Source organism: Sander vitreus, chromosome 6 (assembly GCF_031162955.1).
Source record: "Sander vitreus isolate 19-12246 chromosome 6, sanVit1, whole genome shotgun sequence".
In the NCBI taxonomy this organism is placed as follows: Eukaryota; Metazoa; Chordata; class Actinopteri; order Perciformes; family Percidae; genus Sander; species Sander vitreus.
This window is the reverse complement of record NC_135860.1, coordinates 18,478,314-18,489,968: the sequence shown is the minus strand read 5'-3', so window position 1 is coordinate 18,489,968 and position 11,655 is coordinate 18,478,314. Positions and strand designations below refer to the sequence as shown.

General features: G+C 38.2%; 1 protein-coding gene across 2 annotated transcripts; it reads right to left on the bottom strand.

The window, feature by feature from the left end:
• Window positions 1-750: 750 nt before the first annotated feature.
• On the bottom strand, window positions 751-10,104 carry rcc1 (regulator of chromosome condensation 1). Of its 2 annotated transcripts, XM_078253308.1 has the most exons (11): window positions 9,992-10,077; window positions 9,285-9,343; window positions 8,671-8,767; window positions 8,176-8,363; window positions 7,875-8,054; window positions 3,262-3,358; window positions 3,038-3,160; window positions 2,720-2,860; window positions 2,428-2,547; window positions 1,865-2,017; window positions 751-1,502 (listed from the first exon to the last, which is right to left on the bottom strand). In XM_078253308.1, exons 3-11 carry the CDS (start codon window positions 8,747-8,749, stop codon window positions 1,327-1,329), a joined length of 1,257 nt encoding a protein of 418 aa, XP_078109434.1. In that variant the 5' UTR covers window positions 8,750-8,767; window positions 9,285-9,343; window positions 9,992-10,077; the 3' UTR covers window positions 751-1,326. The 2 variants fall into 2 exon arrangements, with proteins under 2 accessions (XP_078109434.1, XP_078109433.1); XM_078253307.1 differs by lacking the exon at window positions 9,285-9,343 and having other exon boundaries at window positions 9,992-10,104.
• Window positions 10,105-11,655: the final 1,551 nt, after the last annotated feature.

The window sequence follows — 11,655 nt, the reverse complement described above, 5'->3', positions numbered from 1 at the left end:
GTGAAAACATGGAGGCCACAATAACAAAAGATTTGCTGCCGTTTTCTTATAGGAGCATAGAAACAGCACATGGACAGGTGTTTGTTTGCGTTATCTGCAGGACAACCAACGGGAAAGGACACAGATAAGGTGTTGTTTTTTTATACATGGGCCTATTTATGAATAATTTTAAACATGTTATGTTTTTTGGCAGAAGCATTTGTCCACAATAAACGGTTTGTCATTGAAATATGTTCAGTGAACCAAATTCGCCTACATCAAACGTCAGTTGTCAACAACGCGTCACCAACTGGGAAACTCGCACGGGAAGGGACGTGAATGACGACGTTTTCCATCGGAAAAATGTTTTTCCCGATGTCTATGAACGCAGCATAAATCTTTGTTCACTAACAGTGGACACGACTTTGTTTTTTACATTTTTTAGAAATTATTTATGGTGTTCAAGTAATAAACAAAAAAATGTGCCCATATCCTCAACAATGGGTATATTAAAAATGAGAATGTTCCCAATGTTTTCTTTTATTCTGTTAATTCAGAAAATTAAATTCCCATCACAAATTCTTCAAACCAGAAGTGACATTTTGTTTTGTCTGAACAGTCTAAACTAAAAATATATTCAGAAGAAAAGCATCAGATGCTCACATCTGAGAAGCTCAGACCAGCAATTGTTTGGTATTTTTGCATGGAAAATCAGTCAATTATCAACATGGTCAAGAAATATTTGACGCACTGGATAAGAAAAGACTTAAAAACTTAAAATTGTATCTTTATTTTTAGACCGAAAAAGCAACAAAACGCAGGATACAGTATGTCTTGTTACCAAATGTCCAACCAGTCACAAATGGGTGCCCAAGGTAAATTGAACAGTAGTCTCACATATTCAACTCATTGAGTATAAATGTCCTGTCTGAACCAAGGTCAGTGGAATTATTGCTAAGAAAACCTAACATTAAAAAGACTATTGTTTGGAGAAGTCATTAAAAGGCTTACACTCTCATTTCCATTACGTACATGCAGTCACATTCACAAACATCACATATACCATCTTACAGTCATACAAATTACTTTTAATGAAAAGAATTCAAAAGGGAACATCAAAAACTAGATTAAAAAAAAATCATCAAAATCATTTGTCATGATCTACTGCACATCCTTGAACATTTTTCCCCACACTAGGAGACGAGTTCTCATAAAAAAGGGCCAGGACCTCTCACACTCCCTCGGCTCAGCACAGGAAGTCACACATAGATCAACACCCTCCCCAGATTTAGGCATCGTGTAAAAGGCCCCACCTCGAAACAGAACAAAAGATGTCTGAGATGGACATCAGCTCTCCTGCTTGTCTTTGACCAAAAGGACTGTGTGCTGCCCTCCACTGGAGACCATCAGTACTGCACGGTTCTCCAGCTGCTTGCCGGTCATCTTTACAGGGCTCCACTCGTCATCCTCCTCTCCTGTGCCAAGCTGCAGGCTGGTGCCCATGCCCCAGGCATACACAGATCCTAAAGTAAGCACAGCCAACCATCAGTGGAGGAAGATATTTATTTATTTTTTATTTTTTACAATCTTAGCTTACCAACAGTAGACAAATTCAATTGACACGCAGTTTGGAAAAACTAAAAAATCAGCTAGCAGAGAACTTGCTGTAATAATGGATATTTATTGTACTTCCAACTTCACTTAAAATGACCTATGTTTGTGTTTTTCTGACAAAGGTCTCCGGCATTTAAGTGAATAATAACGGTCCTCTGTAAATAAAAAGGCAGAAGAAGCAAGCTGCTGTTTTACAGTCATAAAACGTGTTGCAAGAAACAGACTCAGAAGTTGAAACTCAACCCTCTGCTGTATTTGCTTGGTTTCTCACCTTCTCTGGTGACCGCATAGCTGACAGACGCCCCGCATGTCAACCCACTGGCCGGCTCCATCCCCTTCACCGGCGTGGGGTCACTCATCTCTTCTGCCCCTTGGCCCAGACCAAGACGACCATACTCTGCTCTGCCCAGGCTATATACCTGTCCTAAAAGATGGAGACAGGGATTAATTTTTTTATGTCAAAGTACTTCAGCTTAAACCACCTGGGTCCTTGATGTCCCCTACTTGTGGGGAGAAGAGAAAGAAAGGAGAAAATTAAACAAAACAGAATTTTCACTTAAACTTTTTCTATTGTACTCCCTTGTAATGATTAATATCTTGTTTTATCTATTACCTTTTTCAACCATTTTCAGCCAGGGTTTGGGTTATATTATTGAAATTACAAAGAAATTAGGTAATCACTGTCAATATGTGCAACAGACAGGACTCAACTGAGTGCTGAAACATGACTTGCAAAATCAGTTTATTACCTGTGCACTTAAAATCTGTCTTGATGGGATCACACAGTCTGATAATCATACTTATTTAGTTTTAATATAGTTAGTTGGAGCTTACCTTCATTATCAAGGCAGAGTGTGTGATGTTGTCCTCCAGAGAAGTCCACCCAGGAGGTGGTAGAGTTTTTGAAGCATGTCAGTTTGACTGGGACAAAACACATCTTGGTGTGTTTAGTACCTGAATAAAAAAAAAGGTGTAAGAACAAATAAAAAAAACACTCACAATTACTTTAGAGCAGAATGTGAGCAACTGACTCAGAGCTAACAGTAAAGCAGTGTCAGATACCACTGCAGTTTAAGTTATAACAAACAAATTTCAATTGACGTTATCAAAGCACTGCCATACTTACCCAGCTGGTGATAGTTGGAGAGACCAAATCCATAAACATGCCCCTCTCTTGACAGAGCAAAGGTGAGGTACGCCCCACAAAAGGCATCTATGAAGTGAACTTTCCCTTTGAGTTTTACCATCTGTGGTTCAAGCAACCGGCCTGAAATCACAGGACACAGTCGGCCAGAACGCCACAGCCATACACTTTACACATGAAAACATCTATTGTTAATCACAAATCGGAGAATAATGTATTGTACGTATTAGTGTATGTAAACTGTACACGTATGTTCCATCATGAGTTGATGCTTTGGGCTTGGAAAGGCTCGTTACTTACTGAGGCCTTTCCTGCCCCCTCGGTTTGAAAAATGTTCAGGCACTCTTCCCAGCTGCCCCTGCTCTGCAGTGCCTGATGTGTAAAGATTGCCATCCAGCGTAACCAGTACAAGGTGGTCGTTACCTATTAAAAGGAGTCATTTCAATAAAACAGAAACATTGTACGCTGCATATTAACTTCTAACAAACAAAAACATTTGAAAAGTAAAGAGAACCGTTTCTTACCTGATGCAATTTTCACAACAGGTTCTGTCATGGGGACTTTGATTGGAATGGTGCATGTTTTCATGGGCTCCAAAAGACCTATTACACCACTGTTATCCTGGGGGGGGGGGAAGGGTCCGGTATATTATTAGTTAAACCCAGAGATCCACAATGCTCATGTTTTGGGAGGATGGTTTCATCTACTTTTACAGTGTGACTATGTTTTTTCCACAATGTATATATATATAGGGCTGTCAAACGATACATTTTTTTTTTTTTTAAATCACGATTCATCGCTGAATTTCTATAGTTAATCGCATATTTTATCACGATTAAATTCTATTATTTTGCATTTCAGAACAGTTTTTAAGTACATATTAACAATCGAAAGCAATTCTTACCAGTGTATCTTGAATGGGAATCAAATTAATGCAAAGAAAGTTACTTTATGAACTTGATTTTAAGATTTGTAATTATTTATTTACTGTAAACAAAAGAAAAATGTGTGAATCTGTCATTATTGCACAATTCCTCCAAGTACCTAACTAAAAATCCCTATCCTTACCAGAGTCAATATAGTGTTTTGTAACTCCTAAATAATGTTGATTACTCACTGACGTCCAGTGATCACCGGTTAATGAGACAGCGTTTGTACTTTGCAGCAGTTCCAGTTGGGCTGCTTTCTCCGTGTCTTACAGGCTGTGTATCCCTGAAAACTTCTGTCCCCCTCGACGAGACAGGTCAGAACATGCCAACCGTAGTACGTCTTTAAGAGGTCTGTCAGGTCGTTGCCACCCGTTTCGCAAGAGCTGTAGTAATTTTTTGGGATTTGGTTTCATCCACAGGTCGGCAAGTAGCACTCTCCAGCATGCCAGTGGGTAGCATCACGTTAACTGTACTACTATGCTTAGCTCCGTAGGTGGTAGCTCAAGCTTGACGTGCTTCGGTGATGTTTTAATTCGGCTTTACACAATGTGCATATGGCTTTCGACTTGTCTACGAGCCATCCGGGAGTTTTGGAAAATAAAAAGCGCCATTCAGGATTTCTCCATCATGCAGCAGTAGGATGTGTTACAAGGAAGTGGCAGCTTGATGATAAGTAACGGTGCTGCAACGGGTCAAAATAGTAGCCTGTTAGGCACGAAGCAAAGCCAAGTGAAGTGTAAAATAAATTAATAAATGCCGGCATGCGATTAAAAAAAAAGTAATCGCATCGCGATTAAAAAAAAAAGTAATCGCATCGCGATTAACGCTGACAGCCCTAATATATATATATATATATATATATATATATATATATATATATATATATATATATATATATATATATTTATATTTCAGTAGTCCTTTTCTTATTGTTTGGGTAGTTGAACATAGTCCAAAATACCTTCAGTAATACATTTGTCCATACACTATGTAGCTTCTGACTGTCCATATATCAGATACAACGGCACTAATTTCTAGTCTTTCTAGTCTACTTGACAGTCTCGCACACCAAACTGAACTGAGCTAAAAAGCAAACCCAACCTACCTGTTAATCAAGCTTAACTAAAAGTATTTTAATCTGCTCTACTTATTTTTTTACTTGATTTCTCTTGAATGATTAAAAACCTTGGTGAGTGGACGTAGAATTCAAAGTGTGAGCCGACTTAGGAATAATGACTACAACAGAATATGGTAGAGTGTTGACTTCCCAAATTTCTTCTGAATGGAAATTAGCTAATGGAATGTATAATATACATAAAAAATAATACATAATAATAATAATAAATTAGATCTATGAGAACAATAACACTGTTAATAGGAATTTTTCTCAAAACAGAGGTTACAGTGTTTCACACAGTTCATTTTAGCACTGTCAAAAATCTATTGGGAATGCATAGGGTAGGCAGAGGTAATAGAGATGTAATTGCCAGTGTGCCACCGAGTATTAATAATGGAAAAACCCATCAGTAACTTAGCAAGAGGAGTGATCAGTGCTGTGAGACGAAAACAATGAAGAATGGCATAACTAAGGATCATCAAACTATGTTTGAATGTCTTTACTACTGAGTTACAACTAGGTCTGGGCGATAAAACGAGGCGCAGATTAAGCAAAACACATCGGCGGTTGGTGCCAAAAAGGGCGAGAAACTCAAATCTTTTCCATCACCTGAACAGGTTTCGGTCAGCGACCACACCGAGTATGAAAATGCGGACTCACGCTGGCTTGAGTCCACACACACAGCCTCTAAGTTAAAAGTAGCAACGTTACCGTTTGTCTGCTGTTAACAGCGCTAGCATTAGCTGTGCCAAACCGACAATCAATCATGTGGTCTTTTGCGGCCATTGCCCCATATTAAAAAAAAAAAAGCATTCAAAAAAAAAAAAGGAGCAAAAATATTACGAGTGCCATTTCTATTGGTTTACACATGCACTTGTTTACTTTGTTTGGTTTTGTGATACCTCCCCAAACACGTGAGATGCTTTCCAGGCAGGCGTTTACACCTAATGTTGCTTTTAGGTAGTTTTAGAATGTTTACAAAATCAAAAGAAATGTAGCCAAAACTGACTACTCATTTGTTGCACTTGTTGCTTTTGCAAACACAAAAAAGGAAAAAGTAATTATAACATGACTGTACCAGGAAAACAGGGCTATATTTTCACCACTACACTGTAGACCAGTGGGGCATCTCATAATGTGAATGTGTTATCATGTGAGTCCTCAAAACAGTGTGCTGAATTTCGTAAAGGCATGTTTTTTTATTTTATACGTTAATAAACTAGATTTTAAAATGTAATTACACCTCTAGTTTCTTCCTGCTTCAGTCAGGACACACTTCGAACGGGCAGCATCAGCAAAAAGATTATATCGTGATAAATATCAATTAAAATGGGAAAACATATTGTGATAAATTTATTTGCTATATCGCCCAGCCCTAGTTACAATGAGAAGCTGTTTTTGTCCCCAAGCATGTAACACGCTTCAACGATCAGAAATGTATTCATGTACCACATAAAGCAAAGATTACAGAAATCAGAAAGATTTCAGAAGCTCAGACTATGGGAAGAACATCTTTTAAGCAATTAGGGAGGTCTGAGGAAAGAGACACACCATTGCGGATACAAGGCTTCTAAGGGTCAAGGCAGTAAAATATTTGTGGGGTGACACTTTCGTGAGATGCTGATGGAGAGAGAGCCTGGTGCGTTTGAATAATGGCAATACGACTAGAATAGTCATTATTACAGGAAATGAATCCTGACCTCACATTAAGAAAGGAATCAAATGGAAGAGATATCACTCATACCATAATGTTCACCATAATGGTCAAGTATATTTTCTCACAGTTGTGCCAGATCTGTTTGCAGCTGATGGAGCTCTGTGAAAGTGGGGTGGGTGGACAAATGATATAGTCATGAAAATAAAAGTATTAATGAAGTTAATTTAAGTTAAATTTGAGAATATGTGGGTATTCAAGTTCTCTGCGGAGATAAAATCTTAATGTTAAGAGTGAAATTGAATGAACTAGGGGCTGATATTTAGTTTTTCTATTTTGTAGAACTCTTTCAGACAAAAAACAAGTTAGGCTGCTCTGTCAAAGAGTTGCACAAACTAAGATGATGAAAATGGATAGACTCAGGCCAAAGTTGGAAACAACAAAATCAGAGCAAATGGAGATTTTATACATCATCCCTGAAGAAGGCTGTCACTGCCGCTACGCATGGGCTGCTTCTCCCAATGTCTTTTAAACTTTCTATCATGAAATAGCCAGTAAAATAAAGGCTTTTTAAGTAATTTTGAAGAAGAATTCCTTGGATTATTTATTTTTCTCTACATTCAATTGAATTCCCGACCCCAAAGAGCACCTTCAAGCATTTGATTGAACTTCCGGAGCACCCTGGACTTTTTTGTCTTTCGGAGATTTTATATAATCAACGAATGAAAGAAAGTTTGTTTTAGTTATTGCAAACAGCAATCATACTCAAAGAGAGTATCATATATATATATATATATATATATATATATATATATATATATATATATATATATATGATATATATATATATATATATATATATATATATATAATATATGCCTTGTATATATATATAATATATGCCTTGTATATATAATATATTTAGACTCAAGCTCTCTGCTAATGAGCTTTGAAGTGTTTAAGTCAAATAGTCAGCAGGATATTCTGTATCATTTGCTCGAGTTCCAGTCAAGAGTAACTATGAACAGCTTTTATCTTAATGTTTATGACGCATCCAAATCAAATTGGGCTGAAAGGAAATGAGACTGCAAATACCACGGAGATAGAACAAATACATACAAAGAACCAAATAGATTAATATGGAGTGCATTATATATGAATAGCAGGTTTCATATGGTTTTTAGCTGTCTTCTCATTTTATATCGGAAAATCAGTGGAATGCTCGAGTGAATTATGTGAGACCCGCAAACTGCAAATACAGTATGTTTGTAACGGTTAGGTGTATGTGCAAGTTGAGTACAGAACATTTCTACTGGTGCTCATTTTGTGCGTGTAGAGGATTAAAAAGGTTACACAAATCTAGAGGAAAAATCTCACTCACTCACACACACACACACACACACACGCCTTGGAGGCTGAAAGCAGCAGGTAACTAACCCTGAAGGAGCCCCACATGTACACAGTTCCATCCTCTGTGAGTGCAGCTGTGTGGCTGTCCCCTGCCGACACCTGGACCACCTTCTCCTCCAGTGTCACCTTTCCTGGAACCATCTCAGAGCCCTCCTCTGTTGTGTCCCGACCAAGGGCACCTTCATCGTTACAGCCAAAAGTGTACACCTACAAAAAGAAGAAAGTATCAGTTTATCTGGGAAACTCAAGCACCTTAGTTAAAATGTTAATGGAAGCCATTGCCATACAATTTTAATTTGAAAAGAAATAAGACAGATGCCTTCCTTACATGGCCAGTGTCGCTGAGGCACACAGTGTGCATGCCCCCAGCCATCACTTGCAAAATTTTCTCTGGCAGGGACACAAGGGCCGGCTTCTTCCTCTCAATGATGTTCTCGCCTAGACCCAACTGTCCAACATCACCCTGGCCCAGAACAAGAACCTGACCCGCCTCCTTGCCATGACTCCTGTGGGAAACTGTTATACACAAACACATACACAATGTCATACTAGTTGTTTAATTTGATCTTAGATGTTATTAGTCTTACAAGGCCAAACCTAACTGTGGCATGAGAAAAAGGCTATAGTAGATGAGGCAACTTGTTAAAACTGTGGTGGTGTGACATCATTTTCTCCCATAAACTGGGTATGTATTGTCATCTTAACAGCAATTTGATTTGGTTCTTCAAGTTAAAATAGCTATAGTGGGTGTTTAAATGAAATCTCATTGTCTAGTCCAGTCTAGTTAACTCTTATCAACCCACCCCCCACTCCAGTGGTTTACCTTTTACTTTCTTGAGGTCTTTATCATCCTCCACAATAGGCTCAGACTTCCTCTTGGTGGCAGACTTTCTGGCAGGCATGACAGCAACACTTAAGGACTTGGGAAAAACATAAGAGGAGACTGGTGTAAGATTTCTTATAACCTACCATTGGTAAAAGTCACTGAGCTTTAAGTCACAAAAACGCAACATTAAAAGGAGTGTTTGTTTATCAGAAGAAATTGTTTCACAATTTGTAGCACAAATGTAGCAGCAAAACTTACTACTAAAAGTAGGTAAGTAGGTGTCCGCTGATCAACAATCACCACTTTGATTTGAGAGCTTTTAAAGCAAAATCAACTGCAACAATGCCTGAACTGTGGCTAATTTAACCACAACATTACAAATCCAAAGGGGAATGGTGGTTGCAAGCTGAAAGTTACCAGCAGGTATAAACTGACACTTAACAGGATATTTGATTAACGTCGCAAAAATACCTCATAACTGAATCATAACCTCTAGACCACTAAACAAAAACTACAACACCATGGCCTCTCTACTGCAGGTCTTAACCCTTAGTGGCTTTGAGAACGACGGTTATTCATGGTAAGCAATATTGGCTTTTCTATCAACTCACAATCCTTCTGGCCGAACGACACAATCAGTCCTTGTTTTGGTCCCAACGTTAACCAGGAGCTGTTGGGGTTCAACAGCTGTCAGAGAGTCATTTCAATGGCTGGCACAGTATCAGATTTTACCCCACAGACAGTTGTGCTTCCTCTGCTTCCATGCTGTTGTGAAATGAACGTCCACAAAACAACTGCTACAACTTAAACTAGAGTTACGCTAAGCTATCAGTGACACCAGTATACATGTCTAGAGAGTGCCGTCAGTGCTTTAACATTTAGCTGCATAACGTTACAGCAGTTTAAAATAAACAGCGTGACCTAACGTTGCAGTAACTTAACGTTACCCATGTGTCCTTGCTAACATTTAGACAGCTAGCTAGCTAGGTTACCAAACGAGCTGCAAGTTACATGGCTGAGCTTCAGTCCCCTTCTTGACTGTAATACAGGCTAGTAATAGAGTAGGAACGTATGATGCAAAAGTCATGTTTTACCACATAGCTAGAACATGTTAGTTGGCATTAACACTAGCTAACATTAACGTTCAGAGCTGTTTGCTAGCCAGTGCTAACTAGCTAGCGGCGTTAGCATGACATTCGGGTATGAATGAACTACAATAACATAATGTATTAAGTGAACTGCATACAGATTGCTTAAGTAATGTGTATTATTGTTGCCATTTCCAGCGGGGCAGTTTAGGAGCTGATAGTTTACTAACCTGTGATACGTAGCTAGCAGTTTGAAGTTTGCCTACAGGTAAACGTGCACAGCCTGTTCCCGGTCTTGAGACACTCACCATGCGTGCTAAACGCAAGACGTCACAATCTGGACCCCCCTGCTTCCTTAAAGAGACAGCAACACTCTTGCAGTGGTGGAAGCAAGACGTGATTAGATTATTTAACTAGTCCATTAGCAGGTAAAAGTCTTGTATTCAAAATGTATATTGTCAATGTAAAAAAAATTATGATGTATTAACATGTAACGTTAAGTGGCATGCTATTGTATCTTTTTTTTAACTAGTTAGGTAGTGTCTATAATTTATATATCTTAATTTAACATTAGTATAAACTATAACAATGTATTGTATTTCATAAGCTCATATGTGTTATATTAAAAAAGAAGTAGCAGACAGTAGAACACTCAAATAAAGCATAATTAACTCACAGTTCCACTTAAAGATAACACTAGTTACATTTCAACACTGAAAATCTGAAATCCAGATGTAAAAAAAAAGAAGGGCCGCCCCACAATTTAAAACACTGAATGGATGCTGATATTACTCCTAGAATGATTAATGGGTCTTTTGGATGTTTTCACCTTGATCCATTTTGTATTGCTTTTATATTTATAATTATTTTTGAAGTAAATTGTTTTAAATTAGGTGACTTTTTATGTATGTGTGCATTTGTCTCAAACATACATATTTAATGGATATTTTCCTATGCTTGAGTACTGTTTTTTTGCATGATCCCCCAGTATGTGCCTATGTATATATTGTGTTGCAATCTGAGGATGCTGGTTTTCCTTATTATTCATTTAATCTACATTCTAGTGTTGTTTTGCAATCTGTGAATATATTTTATTCATTTGTGGTTTTATGGCCTTCATTCTGCTGCTCCAACAATGCAATTTCCTCACCTCACAGCATCACCTCAACATATGACATTTTGCCTTCAATGTTTACAAAATATCCTGCTTTAAACTTTTGGGATGTACATTTAAAAATGTATTCCAAGGTTCATATAGACACTTTCGTTATGCAGGTTTAGCTCCTCACAGTGATCGACGTAAACGTACCTCGCCACCAGGTGTCACTGCAGCCTCATATTCATATTTTAGACGTCCAAATTTAAATATCCCCTACAAGTCTCCCCCGAACACATCAATAGATGCTCGATGGTGTTTTAAGCCCCCAATGTCTCCTTCCAGGCAGCGCTGCGACTGTTGACTTCAAGGCACCTAACCGTAACCTTAATCCTAACCGTAACCATAACCATTGCCTAATCGACTTCAAGGCAGCGCTGCCGGTGCGACCGTGGACTTCAAGGCACCTAACCCTAATCCTAATCCTAGTGCCTTCCAGGCAGCGCTGCCTGGAAGGAGACGTTGGGGGCTTAAAACACAGATAAACTCAATAGATAAAACAGGTCTATTGAGAGCCAGGAGTCATTGCACAGACTGTTCAAGGAATTGGAATATTTTTAATTAGATCCAGATGTGACTATTTACAATTAAAAAGAAAGTCTGTCAGTCCATACAATTCCACATTCAATTAAAAAGTAACTTAGTTTTACACAAAGGTACGCGTTCATTTTCCCATTCTTGTAGCATTTAATCATAAACTAATATTCTGTGCTTAAAAAAATAGCAACCTATAATACT